Source organism: Fundulus heteroclitus, unplaced genomic scaffold (genome assembly GCF_011125445.2).
Source record: "Fundulus heteroclitus isolate FHET01 unplaced genomic scaffold, MU-UCD_Fhet_4.1 scaffold_36, whole genome shotgun sequence".
Taxonomy (NCBI): domain Eukaryota; kingdom Metazoa; phylum Chordata; class Actinopteri; order Cyprinodontiformes; family Fundulidae; genus Fundulus; species Fundulus heteroclitus.
In genome coordinates this window covers 3,391,491-3,417,647 of record NW_023396770.1, presented here as the reverse complement: position 1 = coordinate 3,417,647, position 26,157 = coordinate 3,391,491, and the positions used below count along the sequence as shown (strand labels likewise).

The window sequence follows — 26,157 nt, the reverse complement described above, 5'->3', positions numbered from 1 at the left end:
CTGGCCATGTGTAAAACAGGGATTAACCGCTAATGGTGTAACAATACATCGATTAAATGATTCACGATCCCATTACACTGCAAAAAGGGAACCAAAATTAAGTAAAATTTTCTTGAAATTAGTGCATTTCTTCTTGATTTGAGCAGGTAGATAAGATTATTTGCCAATGGAATAAGATTTTTGCCCTTAAAGTAGGAACAATTCATCTCCATCATCATTTTTCAAGTGCAGAATATCTAATTATGTTATTTTAGGAGTAGAACTACTAATCCCATTGGCAAATAGTCTTATTTACCAGCTCAAATCAATGAAAAATACACAAATTTCTACAAAATTTTACTTACTTTTAGTTCCCTTTTTGCAGTGTACATTGATGCAAAATGAAAATATCGACCCATATCATTCACAAATTGATCACAAATTGATCTAACATCATATGTTGACAAAGCAGGTGTTGCTTTGCTGGCCTAACCGAGGCTTAAAGATTCAAAGATCTCAAAAAGCAACACTTAACGCACCGATGTGAGGGAATCTGCGTTGAAAGGGTCACAAAAACAAGACTGGCCAACAAAATCGCTCCAGGAGCTGATAAATGATTCCCCCGCGAGGTCCCAGAGAGACCCAGAACATCTAAAGCAAATGTGTCAAACTCAAGGTCTGTGGGCCGTATCCGGTCTATCGAGGCAATTTATCAGGCCCTCACACTGCAAATGCGGAACTAAAAATAAGTAAAAATAGTGTCTTTGTCCTCGATTTGAGTAGGTTAGTAAGATGATCTGCCAATGGAATAAGATTTTTGCACTTAAAATAGGTAGAACTCTTCTCCATCATCTTATTTCAAGTGCAGGATGTCTAATTATCCTATTTTAGGAGCCAAAATACTCATTCCATTGGCAGATAATCTTACTTACCTACTCAAACTAAGGACAAAAACACTGTTTTTAAGTACATTTTACTTATTTTTAGATCTGATTTTGCAGTGCAAGAGCCAAAAAAGGCATATCTTGTCATAAAGTAGAGGCATATATCCTTTTACAGAGTATAAAGTGGCTAAAACTGTTCCTCCTGTAGTGAATGTTGCTTTTTTTAACTGTATAGTAACAGCATCCTGCCACTAGATGTCAGTTTAACCCTAACACATTAAAACAACCCAGAAATGTCCAAAAAGAAAAGAAGTGATGCAGAATGACGAGTTTAAAGTGAAACTCACCCCAATAACAAGTTTCTTTGCAGATAAACTGTATAAACTGGGCCAAAGGTGCTACTTTTTATGTCACTGTGAACTTTTTAACATTTTCATGTGAACTCGAATGAAATTATGAAATCCAAAATATCATTTATACACGTGCAACCGGCCCTTTCAATGACTTGATGACACCAAAGTGACCCAATGTGATGTGACACCCCTGATTTAAAGCGCCGCAGCCCTCACTGCCTCACTTAAGGTCACGAATTAGGAAGAGGCTGAATAAAATAAAACTATCTCTATTAGACGAGCTCCAAACCTCTGCTGATTAAAATCGGCAGAAGGACCCGTCTCGCCATCAGCAAACACACACCTTGATGATCCCTGAGGGAAGCTTTTAAAGGAAAGGTACATCCGGTACGAAGCTAACGCAGCGTCTCAGGAAACCCCATCATAGCTACTGTCAAACAGGGTAGTGGTCATATGATGCTCTGGGCCTTGTTTAATGCATTGGGACTCACCGTAACGAAGGAGACACAGATTCTGCTCTCTAGCAGAAAACCCTGAAGGACAATCCTTAAATAGCGACTGATTTCCAGCTAATAGGCGTTGGGCGGAGGAACTGGTTATTAGATGCAGGGGTTACATGCTAATCACACAAGACCAGGTTGGTCTGGAGGGCTTTTTTTCACTGAAGTCGTCATTTGAAGATCCACACTGCAAAAACTAAACAAAAAATAAGTAAAATTTTCTTGGAATTAGTCTATTTGTCCTTGATTTGAGCAGGTAAATAAGATGGTTTGCCAATGGAATGAGATTTTTTGCACTTAAAATAGGAACAACTCATCTTTATCATCTTATTTCAGGTGCAGTATATCTAATTATCTTATTTTAGGGGTCTAAATACTCACTCGATTGGCAGATAATCTTATTTAGCTGCTCAAATCAAGGATAAATGCACTAATTTCGAGAACATTTGACTTATTTTTAGCTCTGTTTTTGCAGTGCAGTTTGTGTTTGCTTAGATGATCTTTGTTATTAGGATTTGTTTGATCTGAAAACCAAGAATAGAAAAGATCTATAAGGAGCTGCTGCACCACATTTAAAGTTCATATAGAGGCAAAAAAAATGTGGGGTGGGATTTTCCACCAAAGCGGTTCCGGTTCCAGAACGGGGCTGGTGCCGGTTCTGAAATGGCTCCAGGAGCCAGTTTAGATGTCCCCAGCCTGCCGTCACATAAAACGTCACTTCAAATAAAAAACGTTGAGCTTCTGTGGAGGATTAGTTTCATCCATACAAATTAATGTCTGAATATAATCATTCTCAGAAAACCCTTTAAATAATTTACAATTCCTGCTAACATTTTCCACCTTTGATTAACGATTTATTATTTTACTGACCTGCTGTTACTCGTGTGATGATGGGTCGTCCTGTTGCATTTATTAACATGGAGATCATATTTATTTATTGTAGAAATCAGGTTTATTGTCTTGGGTCAGATTTTTTTTATTTTAATTGCTCTTGGGTTTTCTGACCAAAAAGATTATCTTTTAAAATCTATTTTTATAAATTTCAGATTTATGAATTGTTATTCATATTGCTGGATGACATTTTTGGTCAAATTACTTGTTAATGACTCAAAATGAAAAGTTTGGACCGAGACCTACAGGTCTGAACCTGAAACAACTTGATCCGAGCATCACACTGCAAAAACAGAACAAAAAAATAAGTAAAATCTTATTTAAACGAGTGTATTTGAAATTAATTTGAGCAGGTAAATAAGATAATCTGCCAATGGAATAAGAGTTTTGCACTTAAAATTGGAATAACTCATCTCCATCATCTTATTTCAAGTGCATTATATCTAATTATCTTATTTTAGGGGTAAAAAAAACATTCCATTGGCAGATAATCTGATTTACCTGCTCAAATGAATGACAAATACACTTATTTCAAAACAATTTTACTTTTAGTTCCGTTTTTTGCAGTGCAACTCTGCGCTAGAACCTGAACTGCGTTGGTGGAAAAGTGACAGGAATAGTTTCCTGATCTGGTTAACAGTCCAGTTTCCATTGGGAAAAAGAGACGATGCAACAGAGTTTCATGGAGATTTCTACTTTTTCTCAATTTGATTTGAACTTCTTAGTAGTTTAGCAAAAACTGTTTGATTTCACTAACAGTGTGCATGCAGTAATTAGCAGTGAAATGATCATTCATATGGTTTTGGATTTAGTTATTAGATTTAATCTTTACTTCTTGTTGAGGACTTGACAAACAGAGTTGCTGCAAATTTTTCAACTTAAAATTCAACAGTTTGCACTTGATTTTGGAGAATTGTAATATTTGAAGTTGATGGATGGACGATAATTAGCCATAATTATAGCAACTGTCCATCCTTTCATAAAAAAAGTGATATAAATAAATAAATTAAACACCTTAAAATCAGTTGTTTGATACCATAATTACTGAACCCTGAGAAAGACTTAAAGTAACTTCTACATTCTTCCAGGTTCCATGTACAATAAAAACTGAACTAAAAATAAGTAAAATGTCCTTGAAATTAGTGTATTTGTCCTTGATTTGAGCAGCAAAGTTTAAATGATCTGCCAGAGGAATAATAACAACTCATCTCTCAAGTGCAGGATGTCTAATTATTTTATTTTAGGGTTCTAAATATTCATTCTATTGGTAGATAATCTTATGTACCTGCTCAAATCAAGGACAAATACACTCATTTCAAGACATTTTACTTATTTTTAGTTTTGTTTTTGCATTGTAGGAACCATTGTCTAACTATTTTTAAAATAAACTGTTTTTCAAACACCATGAAGCTCTTCAGGTGTTTATTAACGTTTATTAACGTCTTCCTGGTCCTCTTCACCTTCTAACCACCTTGTTTTCCGTAGCTTCTTCTGTCGTTTCTTCACCTGAAACTCTTCCAGGGACGACGCTGCAGCTGCCATTTCTAACCACCAGCCATCCGTCCATTAACAAAGCTGACCCTGATGTTTCCTCTCGGGGTAACCCAGCACCTTGCATGACCTCTGTCTAACAAACACCACATACCTTCTTGGTTTCTTTCCAATCACCACATTTTTAATTTCTTTTCTTTGATTGCTGCAAGATTTAATTAAGTTTCAATCATGCATGTAGTTCCTGGATTAACCCGATGAAGGGATTTCTGGTTTCAGGTCATCTCCATGGGCTTTTCTCGTCGATTGTAATGTGCTTTAAAGTTGTGTTTTTTTTCTCTAAAAAAGCAATTATTAATATAATGTAACCTTATGTCTCACTGTAACGCTTCCTCCTTTGATGCTGCACCCTAACAGCGGAGAAGAGCTCTTCAAAATGCCCCCCCAAAACGCCGAGGTCCAAACATCTGGCGGTTGACTGCACACAAACTGTTGGAGGAAATTTTGGATTTTTCCCATTGAGCAGAAGAACCAGGCGTGCGTTAAATCTCGCCACCGCTGGACGAGCCTCTCCTCCTCGCTCTGCTACATCCAGTCAGTCTAGAGCCACCCGTCGGGACTCCAGTCTCCCAAAGTCCCCGGATCGACCCCGGGTCGAAGCCCCAGCCCCCGCTCCTTCCCTCCCGCGACCCCCGGCTTCCTATCACAGCCCCAAACACTCCCTGGGGTTTATCTCCACGCCTCTGAGGAAGAGGCCGGGCGGAGGGAGGCGACCGGCTGCCACCCGGGCAACACCCGGCAGGGGGTCGGTCCACGTGACCAAACCCTCTGCTCCTAAAGCCGGGCTGAAGTCGACAGCCAGGCCTGCGTCCAAGAACCCGACTGCCACGCTGGGAGCCCAGACCCCTGCAGCAAATATCCACATGAATATTCCCCCATCCACATCCAAACCTTCCTCTTTTACCCATAAGGTCATGACAAACAAGACCCCCACGACCTACCGAGCCCCCGAGACTCTTCTTGGACCTCAGCCATCCGTGGCGTCGCCGGACCCGTCTCCTCGGCAGCATAAAGGTGAGGCGCCATTATCGTCGGGGCTGAGTAACAGAAAGAACAAACCTGTAGCGCCCCCTTGGGAACCTCTGAGCGCCGGCGGCGGGGACCCCCGGACACAAAGCTGGACGGACCCGCCGGAGTACCCTTCAGGGTCGGACGTATTCGTGTACGAGGCCTTGGACTACGACGCTGTGTCCTCAGAGGAAGAACTTCCTGCCGGCTCCATGTCCACAGTCTCTGAGAGTCGGACAGAAGAGGACGCTGTAGAAATCTCTCCAGATAACGCGAGTCTGATTCAGCCAAAGTTGGAGGGATATTTAGCACCCTGGTCTTCACCTGAACCTTCACCTGCCGTTCCTCTGGAGGTTTCCCCCCAGAAACCTCCTGCTGTTTCTGTCTTACAGCAGGAAATCAGCGGCACACCTAACTCCTCTCTTTCTGTGGCACAGACTGGGTTAATTAGCGGTTTATACCCAAATAAAGATGGGGTTATCCAAACGACTCCATCCGCCGAAATCCGTCCCCCCTTGTCTTCTCCCCAACGTCTCCTCTCCGCCTCCGCCGCCTCTCTTCTTCCTCCATCTTCCCCTCCGTCCCTGTTGCATCCAGTCGAGCCTCCGTCTGTCTCCTCCAACTCCTCCACGCCTCTTCTCCAGTTTCCTGCTTCTCTTTGGGTGTCAGGAACGCCCCATCCTGCTGCTGCACCACCTCTGTCTCTACCCTCACGCCTTCAGAGGGGGTTTGACAGCACAGCTGCAGATCCGTCCCTGTTGCCACGTCTTCCTTCAGGTTCCGCCTCTGGACCCCGTGGTCCGGCGGGTGTTGCTGACCTCCTCCCTGAGGAGAAATGCTGCATCAGCGTACCCGACGTTAACTCCCCATCAGACCCTTTAGGGCGGACGGGTGGAGTGTCGGCAGACGGCTCCATGTGGCCAAACGGCTCAGCTAATCTGGATTTACTTCTAGAGACGCCGTCTGAAGGTTCTAGGCTTTATTCAGGTGGATCTGGTCCTTCATCCAGTCCAATTTCACTCCAGTCTGACCTGACAGGCTTGAAGGATGCACATCCGTTTGCAGAGGAGTCTCTTCTGGGTCGTCCATCCGGCTTTTCCTCAGAACCCAGCCCGGCTCGGCGTCAGCCAGAGCTGCTTTCTGTTTCCTTGTCCTCTTCACCGCTGCATGTTTTTCTTCCTGGCCTTCCTCGGGCCCAAACACCAGCAGCTGGATCTCAGAGAGGATCAGCTTTTACGAGCTCCTCCCTGTTGGATCACGAGGAGCCATCTATTCGGCCCTCTTCGCCGTCCTTAGCGCTGCGCCACAGAACCCCCGGAGAACCGGCGGGTATCCCGGCTCTTCGGCCGGATAACTCTCCCCGCGTTCCTGACTTGGTAGACATCCACCAGCCTCCTCCTGCCTCTGCTTCTCACGTCCCTCCCGTCGTATCTTTCCTCTCTCCCCCCCCTCTCACCTCCATCAGGGCGACGTTAGCAACCGTCGGCGTGGCAGAGGCAGAAACCGGCTTTCTGTCACCCACTCGACCCGCGGCGTCGTTCCTGAACAACCACCTCCAGACCCCACGCAGAGCCGAGGTGCAGCCCGTCGAGAGCTTTATCGCCCTCTCTGATTTTTCTCGCCCACCTTCCACGCTCTCTGGGGACCAATGGGAGGCCATTCCCTCGCAGCCTTGGGGTCCTGACGGTGACGGAGCCTCCGCTCCGCCTGCAGACGGCCCCCTAACGGCAGACGCCTCCAGGTCTGACCCTGATCATGTCTTCCTGACGACGCTTCCTGCAGCAGAGCGTGTCTCTGGCGTCATAGCGAGCTCCGCGGCTGAGAGCAGGAGGGACCCTGGAGCTCTGGACGGGACGCTGGAAGCTGCGACTCGTCGTTTGAATGCTGCCTCCAAACACGTTCACAACCCCAGCTGGATCGGCGCCCCTCAACGAACCACCGCTGCTGTCGCCCCGACCCACCTGCCCTCCTCTGACCCGGATCCAGCAGCTTCCAGGCCCCCCATCAGCTCGTCTGTCCGTGCCCCACATCCAGACGTCATGTCTGAGCTCAAAGATCTTTCTGCTTCTGCTGATTTAGACACAAAAAGCGTTAATAATGACCTAGTTCTGACGCTCAGAGACGCCCCTCCTGAACCCGCTGAAATCATAAACGCCACAAGAGCAAAAAATGCTTCTGGAGACTCAGCCGCTGCAGAACCAACCTCGGCCTCAGACCCGAGCCTGTGGAACCCGGGGAACCTGTGGAACCAGGGAAGTGTCCTGGCTCCGGCTGCAGCTCCGACCTCCGCCTCAGCTGCCCCGTTCGGAGCCGCTGGTCCGACCTCGTTGCGGCCCGCTCCGGGCGGGGACTCCTGCTCCTGTAAACGGACCTTAGATTTTCCGTGTCTGTGTGGAGAGTCTGCGGGGAACAGTATGTCCAAGCCGTCGCTGTAGACCGCCGGGAGAAGACAATCCCTCCTGATCGCGTTCAGTCCTAAAACCCTGCAGTCTTAGTCCGGGTCGGCTCTGATTGGATTATTTTTAACACACAGGGGTTTTAGGACTGAACGCACGTTTGATTTGTAGTTTCGGGTGGTTGGGCTTTGCAGTAGAACAACGAACATTTTTACCTGTTAGTCACAAAATGAGTTGGAGCCTCTTGGTGGCTGGTGTGCTGTGATTCTGGCCCGCTCCAGGGCCTGAGCTGTCCAATCATTGATTGATTCCTGTAGCTGTAGTTTAAACTGAGCCATTCTAGCGTTATTCTCTGACACTTTCTGCAGTTTTTAACAGTTTCAGCTCTCTTCTTTTAGCCGAGTCCTTCCAGCTCTCTGGTGGAGACCTTCCTGCTCCGCTGCTGGGATTCTGACACTTTATCTGAAGTGCAACCGGCAGAAAAAAATGACCATGCATGAGCAGATTGGAGGGTCTCCAACCAGAAATAACGCTGTCTGTCAAGAGCTGGGACTAACAATTGTTCATGCAAGAGCGACATCTAGTGGCTGCTGTGCAGCATAGCAGGAGATGGAAAAAGCACTGAGACGCCAACCGCACTGGAGTTGTGTGTGTGGGGGGGGGGGGGGGGTAAGACTGTTAATGAGCCAAAATTCAACACAATTTATTCTTTTATTCAGTTTTATGGCTCCAACTAAATTTAAATTGCATTTCAGATAGAAATTCACCATATTTTGCAGAAGTGTGAAACACTGCTGATGAAAATGTGCTAAAATTTAAAGAGTAATACTAATTCAACTTTTAGTGAGTTAATCAAATATCTTTTATTCAAGTAATTAGATCAAGTTCCTCCTTAAAGTATTCACAACAGTGAGCTTTTTTGGAGATTTTGTCGATCTTTTAGGATGGTTGATGGAGAGTTTCTGTGCTGAACCAGAAATCTGCAGCCGACGGCCCCAGAAACCCCAGTGGCTCCTCAGACTCTGACCAAACATTATAAAGAATGGAGCCATTTTTCCAATTATAATGGAAATATTTTGTGTCTGGTTGACAACTGCTTTGTTTTTTTTAGTTCCCTTTTTGCAGGGTTTAAATTTGGATACCTTTCAGGTCGTCGGTTGGGGATTTTTTTATTTTTTTATTATTCAAAACTTAAAATAATATAAAATAGCTGTTTTTTATTTTAGAAAAATTACAAACTACCTATAATATTGCAAAATTGTTTTGTGACGTTTTTGCGGCTTTAAACAAATTATTGGGTGTAAAAAAAGCTCCCAGGGCTCTGAAGGTTGCCAACACCTGGTCTAGGAAAACATAGAGTGAGACACAGACAGAAAGAAAAGGGATTTTAAAGAATATTAATGTAGACCAGAGGTCAGGGAGGAAGTTCTGGTCCAGTTTACAGCAGGCTCAGGTTCTACAGAACCTCCCAGAGCTCTGATCATCATCTGGACCTGGAGAGAGGATGGACCTCCTGCAGACCTACCAGGACATGGACGTCCACCTGGACTGACAGGCTGGACCAGGAGAGCATTGATCAGAGAAGCAGGAGGACCATGGTGGCCCTGGAGGAGCTGCAGAGACCCACTGCTCAGGTGGAGGAACAGGGCTACTTTTGGTTACCATCCGTAACCGTTGTAGCAGGAACAGGGTTAGGGTGGAGAAACGGGGAAAGACTTGTTCCCTCCTGTCCTCCCCGCGTCTCCAATCAGCTGAGCAGCACATTTCCTCCCCCTCCTGGTTTCTCAGAGTGCTTGGTTCATCTCCTGCTGTGCGGCGCAGAAAGAGTGGCGTAGGCTCCACCGGTGGCTGATTCTCTGTTGTCTCGCTGCTCTGTTGCAGATGGTTTGTTCTACCAGGTCTCCTTCCTGCTGGAGTCTGAGCTGAACCAGCAGGCGGTGCAGCGAGGCGTGGCTCTCTGGGTAAGGCGCCGCCGCTGCCTCTCTTCCCACGTTTCACCCAGAAAGGAGCAGAAAGGAGCGGATCTGTTAGCAGAGGGAAATCTGCAGCCGCCTGATCTGATTTCTCTTCTTCCTGCAGCTCAACCAGACGTTCCAGAACTGGACCCATTCTGTGGATGACGTCAGGTAATCCTGCAGCCGGGGCTCTTTGTTCTGCTGCTGATGCTGAACAATGAACAGAGCAAAATGCTCATTCTGTTTCAAACCGCTTCAGAAAAGTTTCGTTCCCAGGTTTACTTTTGTCTTCTGGTTGCATACAGCAGATTTAAATAAAACTGTTTAGCTTAAAGCAGACGTGTCCAAAGTGCGGCCCGGGGGCCATTTGTGGCCCCTGTACTGATTCTGGGCGGCCCCACAGCACAGGTGGCTGATGCAGATAGAAGATTGTAGTTTTTAATTAGGGCAAAATTTATTACACTGCAAAAACGGAACTAAAAATAAGTAAAATTTTCTTGAAATTAATGCATTTGTCCCTGATTTGAGCAGGTAAATAAGATTATCTGCCAATGGAAAGAGTATTTTTACCCCTAAATTAAGAGAATTAGATATAATGCACTTGAAATAAGTTGATGGATATGAATTGATCCTATTTTAAGTGCAAAAATCTTATTCTATTGGCAAATGATCTTATTTACCTGCTCAAATAAAGTACAAATACACTAATTTTAAGAAAAAATTACTTATTTTTGTTCTGTTTTTGCAGTGTACAGAAAAGTTTAAATCCTACAATTGAAAATGTTAAGATAATAATTTTTGTTGTTCTTATTATCTTTTAATAAACACACTTTTGACATTCTCTCTAATTTCGCGTAAAATATATCCTTTGGTGCATTAACATTTGCTTTGAAATCAATTATTAAAACTAGCTAATTGCTGCAAGTGTTTTCAAGAACAGCCGTCGCAAATAATGTTCTTATATTTTTACACCAAAAAGAGTAAAGTTTATTACCTTTTAAAGGGTCAAATTAAATTATTTAAAATAATTTGCAAACTGGAAGACCATCTTTTAATACAGCAAATGAGCAAAACCCTTTTTTAAATTTTGGAGCTACAATGATTTACACATTCATTTTCTACAGAAAATCTGACAAATTTTAATAAAAAAATAATCATATTTTGTAGAGCAGGTATAAAAATGTACATAATTATTTTGGTTTATGTTAATTTTTTTGCCCTCGAGTTCCTTTGACTTGACAATTTTGGCCTATGTACTGAAAAGTTTGGGCACCCCTGGCTTATAGCGTAAGGTTGTAGTAAACTGAAGCAGAAAAAAGCTGCTGTGAGGCTTTGATTTGGTGCTTTTATATTTCCACAAGTCTCTTTTTCAGGATTGGACTGAAAATGATTGGAGAATCACCCAAAGACCACTTGGCTAAAATAAGTTAGAATGTGTTTCAGCGTCTCAGGTTTTGATTTTCTTCTATACATAAATCTTGATCAACACAACAAACATTTACGCTTCTGTTTAGAGATTTTCGGTCTAAATATGAAGAGCTTCGTCCTGCTTCAGTTGAACATCTACAGAAAGCAAAATCTTTAACCAAAAATCACCTTTTCTGGAACTAAAATCCTATTTTCCATCCATTTCACTGTGTGCTACTAGGGAGACACATTTTAAGAACACACATCTCCATGTGGATGGAGCTCTGCAGAACGACATCAGTCGGGTTCATTTAAATCACGTTCTTTACAACATAGAATAGAGAGCAAAAGAGTAGAAATGTAATTTTTTGTTCACATTACTGGACTGATGAGGAGCTTTAGTTCTGAAGGTAGGAACTTCAGTCAGGCCTTCCTGCTGTTTGATATTCTCACACCTGCTCACACCGCCATCTAGTGGTGGAGCTGTAAACTACAGCTGAGCGGTAAAAGAAAGTAATAACTATGAAAGGATCACAGCTTTGATGTTGCAGAACCATTTGGACACATCTGACAAACGCTGATTATTCCAGATAAAATGCAGATCCCTGGATTTCTTAAGAAAAATCTTATTATCAGGCCTTTATTATGACTTAAAGCGGTTTCTGCTGCTTCTCAATCTTTGTCTCCTTTTGTTTCTGCAGAGTCCAGCAGAGCGGAGCCTCAAACAGGTAAGAACAGACCGGGCTCCTGGTCCTGGTCCTGGTCCTGGTCCTGGTCCTGGTCCTGGTCCTGGTCCTGGTCCTGGTCCTGGTCCGGGTACCGGCTCAGCTTCGGCTCTGCGATCGTCAGCTGAAATCTGAGCTTCTTCCCGTCTGCAGTTACTCCTGCCAGGTGCTGCTGGTGATCACCAATGAGAGTCTGGGGAAGGACGACATCTTGGCCCAGGTGCGCAGTGGTCTGGCCAGTACCGGCCTGCAGATCCAAACCGCCAGCATCAACGTCAACCTAATAGGTCAGAAACGAAACCGTTCAGCAGTAAACTGGAAAAACTGGAAGCTTTGATTTTAGCTTTAGCTACAAGACGAACAGAAATCACCAGAACTGCAGGAATAAAACCTCCTCCTCATCTCTCCTGTGATTTATGGTCATAATTATCTGATAACGAGCTCTTCTTAAAGCTCTTCTTAAAGCTGTTCACACTTTCATGTATTTGCAACCGTCCTCACAGAGAACTGCCCGAAGGACAACCACCGTCTCTACCTGTGGCCCGAGACCAAACCCAGACTCACCCAGTACCAGCCCTGCTTCCCCAACAAAGACCTGAGCGCCTCCAGAACCTGGTAAAAACGCCGTCATGGTGCTGAACTGATACGCTGTCGGTGCGTAGCCGGACTTATCGGCTTATTCTCCGTCAGACTGTGAGGAAACCTCTGCTGCTCAGATCGTCTCCTGGGTTTTCAGTCACATTCGGCTTCTGAAGCCTCCGTCTTCTTCTAGTGAAGCCGTCCTCTGGTTGTTCTGGTCCGGTGTTGATTGAACAGTCCCACATCATAACACCGCCACCCCCATGTTTAGCTGGGCATTCTGGGCTTTTTGTGCCAAACGTAACAAAGCTGAACATCGGCTTCATCCATGTTTTCCGCAGATCATTTAGGGGAAAGTCGTTAAAGTGTTATTTTTAAAGTGTGTAGCCAAACTTGGATGTTTCCAGGTGCCGGTTAATCACATGTTCAGCACATTTCCACAAATATGCCTATTTCTTTCAAAAACCTTTTGACCACCACAGGTTCCCTGTCCCTCTCCACACCTCACTAAAATATTAGATTAGGGATTAACATCGGAGCATCTTCGTTCAGACCCTGGACGTTAAACAAGGTTCTGTGGAGATGCTGGGCCCCAGATGCCAGACGCTAACTCATTCAGCGTAGCTCGTGTTTTCCTACCAGAACTCCCACCTGTACGGCTGCTTGTCATATAAACGGAGGCCTGTAAAACAGAGATTACGCCTGAAGTTAAATATTCAAACTATAACCAAAACTCTGGTGGAATAATGTTACATATCCAGCTAATTAGTTCTCTGGGATGGCGTGCAGGTGCGCGCTAATTACAAACCTTAGCGCTGAAATGCTAGTGTGCGACATGTTTACGTACGCTTTTTACTTTCGCTGGTTTGTGTTTTTGGCATGAAAGTTCAATAATAAAAATAAAAAAACAGAGTTTAGAGGCTGGCTGGATATTTTGCTGGAGGTTCTCCTCCCTGTTAAAGGGGAGTTTTCCTCTCCACTGTCGCTTCATGCATGCTCAGTATGAGGGATTGCTGCAAAGCCATCAACAATGCAGACGACTGTCCACTGTGGCTCTACGCTCTTTCAGGAGGAGTGAATGCTGCTTGGAGAGACTTGATGCAACCTGCTGGGTTTCCTTAGAGAGGAAACTTTCTGACCAACCTGGAGGATCTGATGGAGTCTGACTTTATAAAGTCTGACTTTATAAAAACAAAATAATATAATGTTTCATGAATCTGCACTACATAAATAAAGTTTAATTGAATTGAATATAATTTTTTTTAAACCAGTAGACACGCTTTGCTGCAACATTTAGTTTCATTTCCCCACTTCTGCTTGTGTTTGAACATAATCCATCACAACGTAACGTGTTTGTGTCTCTTTTCCCAGCGTGATAAACCCAGAAACCTTCCGCTCCCAGTGGTCGGCTGCCAACCTCACTAACTGCACGGTCACAGCAGGTACCCAGACTTTATGCACTCTTCTCAGCATGAAAACCCCAGCAGGGTGCCCATACCACCAGGCCCAAGAGAAATCCTCGTCTCTCTGCTTAAACGCGACCTAATCTAAGAGCATCTGTTGAAAAAGAACTAATAAATCCTTAAATCAAGCTTTCCTGCGTGATTTAAGCCGTCTTTAAGTGAGTTTAAATTAGCTGCATTTAAATGAAGGTCAATTTTAGATCGAATGAAGTCCATCTTAAATTAAAGGTTAACTTGGGGTTAGTTTCCTGAAATCAATCTAACTTGAATGACCTTAAAACCTTAAAATCAAACTAAACGAATGGTAATCTCAGTGTGGGATGATAATACATTAGTCTAAATCTTGATCACATTCAAGTTTATAAAAAAAAAAAAAATCAATATTTGAGATTAAACTGGACCGGATTATTTGTGTAAATTTGTATTTAAGTGATGGGAAATCATAATTTGTATGTGCATAAATATCTTGACGCTTAAATTCAACATTGTTTAAGATTATTTTTATTTTAACTAAAAGTAACTGAAGTTTAACTTCCTTAAATTAAGCTTTTGTTAATTAATCTGCAATCAGTTAAAGTCAGTTTTAGCAAACTAGCAGAATTGGGATCATTTAGGTTCTCCAGAACATCCAAGTTTCCCTAAATCAGCAATTTGTCATCAGGAGTCAAAATTAAGATAAATTGGCTACAGTTATGCTCTGTTAAACATGTTTGGCTAGTTATAATAGTTATAATTAATATTAAGTTATGGTAGTTGTGTATTTAACGACATTTAGTTGATAAATGGAGTGAAGTGGGATGCGCTGACCTGGAAGGGGCGGGGTCTGAAGAGGCTGTTTTAAATTTAAAGAGACGGCGCCAAAACGATCCGTTCTCAGGTGCAGCTAAATGGGGTAAATTAACGAGGAATTTAAACCAAGACACTGCAGATCCACTTTATACACACCACAACTAATGATTTCGATGTGAGAAGCAAGATTTGTCCACTTTTGGATAAATTAAGGTATTTTTTTTTTCCAAACAAAATAAGGTTTTGAATTAAATTAGCTGAAATTTCAAGCTCTCTTAAATTAACGAGGACCAAGGTTAAGATTGTGTTTTATAAAGTTTGTGTTTATTCTTTGTTTACGTTTGAGCTTGATTTTGATTTAAGAATCATTAGAGATGAAGCAGGACCTAAAATGGGAATTTAACTTCAGATTATGTTGATGTTATGTTACATGAAAGATTTGGATTAAGTAAAATTTATCTGAGGTCATCCAGAATCTTAAATTTCCTCTTATTTTAATATGATTTCATCCTGAATTATATTAACTGCATCTCCATAAAAAGAGACGATTTATTTCAAAATCAGTCCACATGGTAAGCAAAATTATGAATGAATGAACAGTTCAGAAAAGTGTTTAAATCTTAATTTATGACTCATTTAAACCTAATTTATCTTAAAAGCAATTAAAGAATTTAAGTTAACCCCGAGACCATCTGACTGCTTAATTTTACTCTCATTTAACCGTAATTATTTAAATTGAAGTTCAGCTCCATGATCGATGTGAGACGTATTGAATCTTATGTAACTTTAGACCATTTAGCTGATCGTCCAGCTGTGAGTTAAAACCACTGAGCTATATAATACACTGGAGTGCTGATTTTGGCGAAAAACTGAAGTCACTGGCCGCCATCTTGCTACTCCCTACTCTCACAGAATCCCACAGGATTTGGTTGCAACAAGAAGCAGTTTTCTGGCTGTGGGAAAATGTTTCACAGGTAATTCTACAGTCAGTGGATGTACTAACACTGTCAACTACTAGGAAATTAGGTGCGGAAATATTTTACATGTTATTCATATTAAATATATATATATATGTATATATAAGTATGTGTATATGTATATATATGTAAATATATGTTTTTGTATATTGTTATTTATATATTTATAAATGTTAAACATTTATATTTAAATTAATAAAATGCAAAATATTTCAGCACATGACTTTCTCAGTACTTGATATTTTTAGAACATAACATAAAACTATATGGCATATGACATTTTAAAAGTTTTAAGCCCCCCTGAACATGAGAAAATCCTCGTTATTCGATGCTGTAGCGCACATATTCCTTAGTTACTGGGGGGAAATAGGGAGTACCAATATGGCGGCTGGTGGCTTCAAAGCGACTCGTTCAAACAGACGGTGATTAGCACTCCAGTGTATTATATAGCTCAGTGATTCAAACGTGCGTCTTTTGTGCAGAAAACGCAGCGGGTGTGGCGGAGCAGCTGGCGAACTTCACCAAGCACACGCTGTCTAACGCTGAGGTGAGGCGAGGAGCCGTCAGACGGCAAACCCGGCGCAGAGACACACCGACCAACCAACCGGCTCTCCTCTTTGTCCCGCAGGTCTCCCAGGTCATGACGAAGGTGCGCGAGCTGGTCAACGTCGCCAAGATCGACTCCGCCGTGGCCGGATCCGTCGTCCACATCATCTCCAACGTCATGATCGGCTCGGAGAAACCGCCGGAGAGGAACACCTCCAAAATGTAGGTTCCCCCCGCCTGATGCTCCTCCGACCGGAGCGACGGCACGACCAGATGTCCACCGGCGGAGACGTGAGGCGCGGCCTCACCTGACGGCTGGTCGTCCCGTCTCTCCGGTCCCGCTGAGGAGGCGAGTCCAGCTGCTAATGTTTCTGCTGCCGTCCTGCAGAGCGCTGAGGGCTGTGGAGAAGCTGGCTAAGAAAGTGGAGTTTGTGGGTCCGTCCATGAACATCACCTCCAAACATCTGGCTCTGGGAATTCTGGCGCTCGACTCCAGGTCCTTCAACGGAACGTCGTTCAGCGCCTTCTTCCTGCCGAACTCCACCGACCCGACGGTAACCAGCACGCAAGGTTCTCCACCCCAAAAAAAAAAAAAAAAAATCACGTCTGGACTCCTGGTCATCTCCTCTTCCTCCTCTTCCTCGTCCCGCGGCAGATCGAGTTCGACCGGACGGCCAACCCGCTGGCGCAGGTGACGCTGCCCGCCTCCCTGCTGTCCGGCGTGTCGTCGGGCGACCTGGACAGGTCGTCTCTGTCCAGGATCAACTTCATGTTCTTCAGCAGCCCCAGCTTCTTCACGGTGAGCAGAGGGGGCAGCAGCGGGGGGGGGGGGGGGGGGGGGGGGGCTTCATCGGGGCGGCGCTGACTGCGTTTGCCTGTTTCCTCCACAGAAAGAGCAGAAGGGCCTGTCTCTGAACAGCTACGTTGTGGCCAGCAGCGTGGGGAACCTGTCCATCAGAGACCTGAGGGATCCGGTGAAGATCGAGATCGCCCACCTGTCGGATCAGGTGCCGCTAACCGTTTTATGCCTCTTCCCCCTCTTTTGATATTTTATGTCACCTTTAAACTCTTGTTTTATGAATTTTCATTCCAAACTGGTTTCATAGTTTATTTTAATTACCATATTTTTCAGACTATAAGTCACACTTTTTTTTTTTCATAGTTTGGCTGATCCTGCGACTTATATTCAGGTGCGACTTATGTGCTGTCCTCGCCCTGAGTTTTCAAATTTTTCAGCCAGCTGGCCAGCCAGACAACGACGCTCCAATAACAACTTCTTTCTCTTTTCAGTTGTTTATTGCAGAGTGGCCTCCAACCACTGCCATCACTTTAGCCGTCGTAGGCTGTCAAATACAAGGCTTAATATTAGAAACAAACATTCCCATCAGCCACTCCTGCTGCAAGCTAAAAATAAAACATTTTCTTAATAACTTCAGCGTACAATTATCTACACCAGTTACATAAGGCAAAAAGACAGTTTTTGTGTTCAAAATTAATCAGTACTTACGAACAAATCTCGTCCGAAACACAACATGAAAGATAATAATCAGCTTAGTTGCACAACTGCTTGGTGCTGCGTTCCAACATCTTGGATCTACACCTCCCTTCCCCCCTTCCTTTTAACGTCACCAAAACAAACAACAAAATGTCCACCGGGTGGCGCCCTAATGCGGTCTTCAACCCACAAAAGGCAGCACAACTTATATATCAGTTTTAAACAGTAAACCATGCTGAACAACATGAACCAAGGAGTAAACATTACCGTCCATAGCCACCAGAGGGCGCTCTAGGCCTGTAAAAACTATATGCTGCTCCTTTACTACTTAAAAATGAATTGGAACCTTAACTTATAGACAAAGAAGACATGTTTGTATGTCGTTTCGCTGTTTCAGTCTGCATTTACTTCTCTGATGCACGATAGCTTTATGATGCTCTGAAACATCAGTATCGTACTGTTAGCTTAGCATGTAGCACCGTTACGCTTACGGTCAGATTTTAGCGTAATTAGACCGAAATGCTCTGATGAGAACTTTCCTGGTTGGAGTTGGTTGCTTTTTATGCTAATTTACTCCATTCATCCTAAAAGGCAGGGTGTCAAACTGATTTTGGTTTAGGGGCCGCATTCAGCTTAATCTGATCTCAAGAGGGCCACACGAGTTAACTCATTGCAAGATTAAATAGAACTAATAAAAGTGGACTTTTATTTGATTTTTATATTAAATGAATTTCACTTTTACACAATATATAATGAATAACCTCAGCGTTTTTAAGAAAAGTATGTGCAATTTCAACAATACTTTTACTCAGTTAAACATTTACTTGTGCATTCTGCATAAGAACTGATCACAGTGATTATACAATGTTGAAAACATTTATTCATATTTTTTGGAACTTAAAAACACTGTCCTGCATGACAAAATACATCAAATAGATAAAAATTAAGAAATTATTTAAAATCAATTTTCCACATCTGAAGCTCAGTGCTACCATCTGCTGATTAAAACACAGCGCCTCTCGTGGACAATATAGGAACTGCAGATGGTCAATTAAACGAAGTACATGTTTTTTTCAATAATTGTTTATCATTCTCTTCCTTTTATCTCCTCTTTCACCTTTTCTTTTGTTCTTCTTGTTCTTCCTTTCCTCTCCTACTTTCCCATTGTAGTGTCCATATCATTTGAGATATTCCCCGCATGAATCATAATAAAACTATTCACATTCATAAATTAAGCGGAGCACTATGGCAAAAGCTGTACTGCTCCACTTGTGAAAGTCAAATCTGTTGAGCTCTTTTTGGCATTAAGACAATGATTCTTATTTGCCATACAGGACACTGGATTAAATAATAAAAAAAAAAAATAATAATAATGATAATGCATTTAGCCACCGGGGGGGACTAAATTGTTCGGCGGACCGGAACCGGCCTGCGGGCCGTATGTTTGACACCCCTGCTCTAAGGTATGTTCCATGTTATTAAGCTGGTTGTGGATGCAGCTGGTTAATTTAATAAATTGCCTTACAAGATTAAATGTGAGTGTTTAGTCTTGGATTGTGTGAAATAAATTTCTAAATAAATGCTTATAGTCCTGTGCGACTTATAGTCTGAAAAATACGGTAGTATTTAATTCAGTAGCTGCTGGTCGCCTTCATTCTGTTTTTCATTCTGCTTTTTTATCTTTAAATCATTTGAGGGGAAAGTTTATTTATATTGTTAATAATATTAACTTGTTTTATTGTTAATATTACAGATTATATTTCTATTCTATTTTTGGCGGTTTTGTTTGTATTTAAATGTTTTATATTTTCACACAGTTGAGTTTAAAGTGTGTTTTATCATTAATATTTTAACTATGGTTCTAATTATTTTACTTTTCATATTTTTTTGTCTGCTTGCAGACTTGGTAAAATGTTTTGAATCGTTTTATCACATTTCTTGTTTTAAATAAAATTTCTAATGAATGCGTATTTTTAATAAGAAATTTAATTTCTTCTTAGACGTGTATTTTTCCGTCGTGTTTGGTGCGGAGATGTGATTTTCCTCTGCTTCCCATCAGGTCTCGGCACGCAGGGAGTGCGTCTTCTGGGACTTCACAATGAACAGTGAGTCCGTCACGCTCAGCATCTCAGCTTCAGAGCCGCTTGTTGGAGCTTTTTTAACAGAAACGAAACACAAAATGGACTTTTCTCATCTTTGTCATATTGTCTGAAATTCTCCCTGAGCTCCTTTTTCTTCTGTTACTGCTTGTCAGTCTTGGAGCTAATAGTTGCAACAAGCTCCAGAATAAATCAGAATAAAAATGGAAATCATTTTCTAAAGGAAAGCAGATTTGGTTTCCAGTGGTGGTTCTAGACCAAATTTACCGGTGGCGCACTGAAATTTTTTTTATCAAACCAAGAAAAATTTAATGGTTTGATATATTAAGTGAGCCAAAGAGCCACTTGTGTCCCTGGAGCTGCAGGTTGCAGAACCCTGAAAACTGTGACCCTGTCTCAAATATTTTAATTATTATCAGAATAAAAATGTAAAGGTAAAAAATTAAATAAGCCCAAGAGACCAACCAGTTACAATTGTTCAAGCACATGTCATCATAATAAATTGATTCAGTATCATGTCATATCAGGGGCACTGGTGCCTGTTGCCCCCCGTCTAGAACCACCCCTGTTGTTTTTCTGTTGGTAGATGTAATGTGTGTTTGTCGCCACCAGAGGGCAACGGAGGCTGGAGCAACCGCGGCTGCAACGTTTCCAAACAGTCCAGCACCAACAGGACCGTCTGCCTCTGCAACCACCTGACTCACTTCGGCATCCTGATGGTAGGACGCTGCGGGGGGGAGTCGGTCCTCTCGCTGTTCACATCCACACTTTCACTTTCTTTTAAAAAACAAATGTACGCATTTCCTTTTTGCATTCCAGATAGATTGATAACCTCTGAAGACTCGATAACTTTAATCTAAATAGGCTGTTTGATGGCCGAAAATTATCACATCTGTCCAAACATTTTTCTTTCTCATGCAAGGTCTGTAAAGGAGACTGAAAATAGTTCAAACGTGTGTTTTTTTTTTCAGCTTTTTGTCTAAAAGCCTGTTTGGACTAAAGTTCTCGGGTCCACAATGTGTCGGCTTAGAGAAAGACTGAAAAATGTCAACAGATTTATTTTTAAGTAGCAGCCAGGTTTATATTTGTAAGCTGTCATGGTTTGTGTTTTTGTTAAATGCATGAAAATGAAAGTGGGATACATTTCTTTCAACGCCAATTGTCAGATCCAATATGGCCGCTCCTCACGTCAACAACAGCAAGCTGTGATCAGACATGTTTATTTTTGCAAAGACGCAGCTGTAAGAGTGCGTCTGAAATCAATGTTCCATGTAGCGGCTGCAACTCTGAGCTGAACAAATTAAAAGTGGTGTCTGCATGTGGAACGTACAGCTTTAAAGGACATTTATTAGAAGTACTATGAATAAAACCACAACTTTTCTGCCCATTGCCATATAGAAATCCTAATCTTTTGTTTTTATTTTGGGATCCGGACTTCTCTGACTGTTTTAACTGGAGCGTTTTTTACTCTGGTTGACCCCACTCCCAGCTCCTAGTTTAGTTTTCCGAGGCAAATGGAGTGAAACATGATTCCACGAGTTGGTGCAAAATGTGTAAATTGTGACCCATTTGGCTTTCCATAGCTCCGTCAGTTTTCCTGCACTGGTGGGAACATAAAACCTTTTCCGCACACTGAATAGAAACCAGCAGGGTCCGGATTCTCAGCTGTCTTGCATTGCCTCGGTGTGGTTTGCTTTGTGTTACTCGCCCATTTGCCATCCTGTCTGCCAAGCAGCAAAAGGCTCGTGAGCGCCATCTCCTGGATGAGAGCTGAACCTGCTTCTGAATGATGTTTTCTTAACATAGAAACCACCTTTTGCTCTCTAGTACCGCGTAGATCCCCGCAAAGCTGAAACGTTTCTTCTGTGATGATTTCTAGGATTAAAGGACTAATGTCTCAGCAGGATCTGGAAAAACTAATCCATGCATTTATTTTTAGTCGAATAGATTACTGCAACGGTGTTTTCACAGGTCTGCCTAAAAAGTGGGTCAGACAGCTGCAGCTGATCCAGAACGCTGCTGCCCGCGTCCTCACTAAGACTAAGAAAGTAGAGCACATCACCCCAGTTCTAAAGTCCTTACACTGGCTCCCTGTATCTCAGAGAATAGACTTTAAAATACTTCTGTTAGTCTATAAATCCCTAAATGGCTTAGCACCTAAATACATCACAGACTTGTTATCAGTGTATAAACCCTCCAGACCACTAAGGTCTTCTGGCTCCAGCCTGCTCTGCAGAACCAGAACCAGAACCAAACATGGAGAAGCAGCATTTAGTTCTTATGCTCCACTTATCTGGAACAAACTTCCAGAAAATTGTAAAGGTGCGGAAAGCCTGAGTTCCTTTGAATCAAGATTAAAAACACATTTGTTTAGGATTGCCTTCAGCTGTTCTAGGTAACTGAATCACTACTTCTTTGTTCTAATTTCTATCAACATTTTATTCCTACTTGCTTTTATTCTGTTTTAATATGCTATATTTTAATCATGTAAAGCACTTTGCATTGTCCCTGTACTGAATTGTGCTATATAAATAAATTTGCGAGGAGGTGATTAGCTAGCTATCTTGCATTGCTTCGGTGCGTAGTGCCGGTTTGGTCCATTTTATTGGTGCTGTGTTTGTTTTACTGTCTGAAATCTAAAATCTCAATTTGCACAATTGGTGTCTGTCTGCGCAGGACATTTCCCAGACTTCATTTCAAATAGATCGGGAAAACCAGAAGGTCCTGACATTCCTGTCCTACATCGGCTGCGGCATCTCGGCCCTCTGCTCCGCCGCCACGCTGCTCACCTACATCGCCTTCGAGTGAGTCCAGGTGTCGGTTGGTTGAAGGGCGGGCGTGGTCACAGCAGCCTGACTGGATGCCGCAGAGCAGAAAATGGCTTTTAGAACCTCAGAATCTCAGCTGAGGACGTTTGGAGAAGCGTTGTAAGACGACTCAGGGTCTCCTTTTCCGTCCTCACAGGAAACTGCGGCGAGATTATCCGTCTAAGATCCTGATGAACCTGAGCGCGTCGCTGCTGCTGCTCAACATCGTGTTCCTGCTGGACGGCTGGCTCGCCAGCATGGCCGACAGCGAGGGGCTGTGCACGTCGGCGGCCGTCCTCCTGCACTACTTCCTGCTGACCTCCTTCACCTGGATGGGCCTGGAGTCCGTCCACATGTACATCGCTCTGGTGAAGGTCTTCAACACCTACATACGGAGATACATCCTGAAGTTCTGCATCGTGGGATGGGGTGAGCTCAAAGTTGATTCGTTTAAAGATTATCGTTAAATTAAAGCTGAAAATGTGTATATATGTACGGTTCTTTGGGGATTTTTGGATCAGAAGACTAGAAATCAAACGGGAAACAAGAAGTTCACCGTTACGTTTTAGGTGAAAAGACTTTGAATAAACAAGTTTGACTTCTTCATACGCCTTTTCAGACACTTACTAAACCTCAAAAAGGTAACTTAACGTAAGTACATTCTTGAAATTAGTATATTTGTCCTTGATTTGAGCAGGTAAATAAGATTATCTGCAAATGAAATGAGTATTTTAACCCCTAAAATAAGATAATTAGATATACGGAAGATGGCAGAGATGAGTTAATCCTATTTTAAGTGTCAGATAATCTTATTTACCTGCTCAAATCAAGGATGAATACAAAAATTTCAAGAAAACTGTACTTACTTTTAGTAGGAGTACTCATCAAGGTCACATCTGAGGTTATACTTGCAGGTTTATGAAATGGAAATTTGTTTTTTTTTTTGTTTTTATTAGTGGAGTTCTATTTCTGTTCAAGTTCATATACAGATGTGCACGGTGGCGTTGGTGCTCATACCGATGAACAAGCATGTGTTGATTGGGATTTTATTTCATAAAATTTTGCAATAACAATGCAAAACAACATTGTTTGCAATAACAATGCAAAAATGCAATAACTTAACTTTTGTAATTGCATTTTTAAAAATTGGCCAAATATTTGAATAAGACATATACTTTCATTTTAAGATTTCACGTTTCTTCAGACTTGCATTGTTTTGTCAGAGAAGGGAGCGCTCCCTGCGGCGCTCACCTGCACTGCAAAAAGGAAACTAAAAGTGAGTAAAATGTTCTTGAAATTAGTGTATTTTCCTTTGATTTGAGCAGGTAAATAAGACTATTTGCCAATGAAATAAGATTTATGCACTTAAAATAGGAACAATTCATCTCCATCATCTTATTTTCAGTGCAGGATATTTAATTATCTTATTTTTGGGGTAAAATTCTCCTTCCATTGGCAAATAATTTTGTTTAGCTGCTCAAATCAAGGATAAATACACTAATTTCAAGAAAATTGTACTTACTTTTAGTTCCCTTTTTGCAGTGTGTCCACAGTAACACCTGTCCACAGTAACACCTGTCCACAGTAAAAGCTGTCGGGCGGTTCAGAACCAGAACCACAGCAGCAACCCCCCCTGTGATTTTGGACACGTTGTAGTGAAGATCAGGACAAATAACACCTGCAGCTTTTGCTGGCTTGGTCTCATCAATGCAGGAATGTCCGAGGTGTTGGAAGAACAAATGGAAACATTAGAAACTGGGAAAAGCTTCTTCTTCTTTTTTTGGGGTTTGGGGATGTATTGCAAGCTGAAATGCAGGAGGAGATGGATGTGTCCCAGCCCAGCGTGGATAGAGGAGTCCAAACTGTCAGCTGAAGGCGTCACGGTTCTGAGTTATTTGCATTTGAAAAAAAAAACATCAGGGAACGAAGGAATTATGGGGATTAATTCGCATCGTGGAGAACTCGACCTGAGCCTCCCCGCCTCACATTAATCCCAGCGTGACGGAGGAAAAATACACTTTAAGATGGAGGAGATACAAGAAATAGAGACAGTGGATGATAAAGGTTCCCTGCTGTGCTTTGTTTCCAGGTTTACCTGCAGTCCTGGTGGGAATCATCGTCTCGGTGAATAAAAACTATTACGGCGTCTTGAAGGGCCATGAAGAAGACTCAGGAATGATGTAAGAGCACCAAACTCTGTAAACTGATTAAACCTTTGGCTCATTAATGAGCAGGTGTGACGGAGCCTGACGAGAAAAACACATCCACAGCTTTTATTCAGTTACTATTTCATCTTAACCAGGACGATGTTTTAATCGGAGGTCAGCGCATAAGCAGTGAAGCACACTTTATTTTCTCACATTTCTGCCACAATGTCCATCCTAAAGTGCTTCTTAGTGACAGGTAGTGTGCCACTGCAGGATTTTCCTCCTGGAAGTGAAACTTTTTTGCCCGTATTTGTGATGAAAGGAGAAGGAAACCCATCAGCTCAGCCACGCTTTGCAGCAGGAACGGCGTTTAGAGGCCGAACGGGTCACAGAAAGTCTGACTTTACCTGACTGAAGTTAAGTTTATGGATTTCTGGTGGGAAAAGTTGAGCTCAGGAATGAAGATAATGTCAGACTAGCTACGTTCTGAAATATTCTGTGAAATGTTCTTTTTCTCTGAATGCTGTAGGAATGCGGAGAGGAAACACCTGAACTCTAATTCACTTCCCTAATATTTCAACCCTGAATTTTCCTTTCCAAGTGGCATTTAAGGGTCCCTTTAAGCTGCCATATTTATTACATAAGCTTATGTGCAACAGTTTTCAAATTCAACACACTGGGCAACGGGTTTCTTCTCCCACCGAGTTAAAGGCAGGAAAATCAATGTAGCAACCTATGACTCAGCAGTTATTATTATTATTATTATTATTATTATTATTTATTTATTTTTTTATTATTGTTACTATCACTGTTGTTATTACTATCACTATTATCATCATAATTATTATTATTATTACTATTGTTATCATTATTATCATTATTATTATTATTATTATTATTATTATTATTATCATCATCAATTCAATTCCATTTTATTTATATAGTGCCAATTCATGAAGCATGTTATCTCAAGTCAAATTCAATCAGATTATACAGATTGGTAAAAAAAAATCCTGTCTAAGGATTCCTATAATTATTGTTGTTGTTATTACTATTATTATCAGTATTACTAATATCATTATTATTATTATTATTATTATTATTATTATTATTATTATTATTATTATTATTATTATTACATTATTCCTATTATTATTGGCACTATCTTTATTATTATTATTCCTATATTATTATTGTTATTATTATTATTATTATTATTATTATTATTATTATTATTATTGCCATTATTAATATCATTATTAATAGTATTATTATTGTTGTTATCACTATATTATCATCATTATTATTATTGGTATTAATATTATTACTATTATTATTATTACTAATATTATTATCATTACTATTAATTTTATTACTGTATTATTATCATTATTATTATTATTATCACTATAATAATAATAATAATAATAATAATTATTATTATTATTATTATTACTATGTTATTATCATTATTATTATTGCCATTATTAACATCATTATTTTTATTAATATTATTACTATTGTTGTTACCGCTATATTATCATCATTATGATTATTGGTATTAATATTATTATTATTATTATTATTATTGTTAATATTATTTTAA

General features: G+C 41.6%; 1 protein-coding gene across 4 annotated transcripts in view; it reads left to right on the top strand.

Moving 5' to 3' along the window:
- LOC105917454 (adhesion G-protein coupled receptor G6) overlaps positions 1-26,157 on the top strand; it is a 97,817-nt gene that overhangs the window by 50,352 nt on the left and 21,308 nt on the right. For 3 of the 4 annotated variants that reach the window (XM_036130428.1, XM_036130430.1, XM_036130429.1), the window contains 16 exons: positions 9,444-9,523; positions 9,642-9,688; positions 11,626-11,652; positions 11,803-11,936; positions 12,153-12,264; positions 13,600-13,670; positions 15,940-16,004; positions 16,086-16,225; positions 16,392-16,557; positions 16,659-16,802; positions 16,894-17,010; positions 19,558-19,603; positions 20,210-20,316; positions 22,274-22,401; positions 22,562-22,833; positions 24,494-24,584. In XM_036130428.1, the coding sequence (XP_035986321.1) occupies positions 9,444-9,523; positions 9,642-9,688; positions 11,626-11,652; positions 11,803-11,936; positions 12,153-12,264; positions 13,600-13,670; positions 15,940-16,004; positions 16,086-16,225; positions 16,392-16,557; positions 16,659-16,802; positions 16,894-17,010; positions 19,558-19,603; positions 20,210-20,316; positions 22,274-22,401; positions 22,562-22,833; positions 24,494-24,584 (1,747 nt within the window). Of the gene's footprint in view, positions 1-4,092; positions 4,207-9,443; positions 9,524-9,641; positions 9,689-11,625; positions 11,653-11,802; positions 11,937-12,152; positions 12,265-13,599; positions 13,671-15,939; positions 16,005-16,085; positions 16,226-16,391; positions 16,558-16,658; positions 16,803-16,893; positions 17,011-19,557; positions 19,604-20,209; positions 20,317-22,273; positions 22,402-22,561; positions 22,834-24,493; positions 24,585-26,157 lie in introns of all 4 variants that reach the window. The other variant, XM_036130427.1, reaches the window with a different exon arrangement.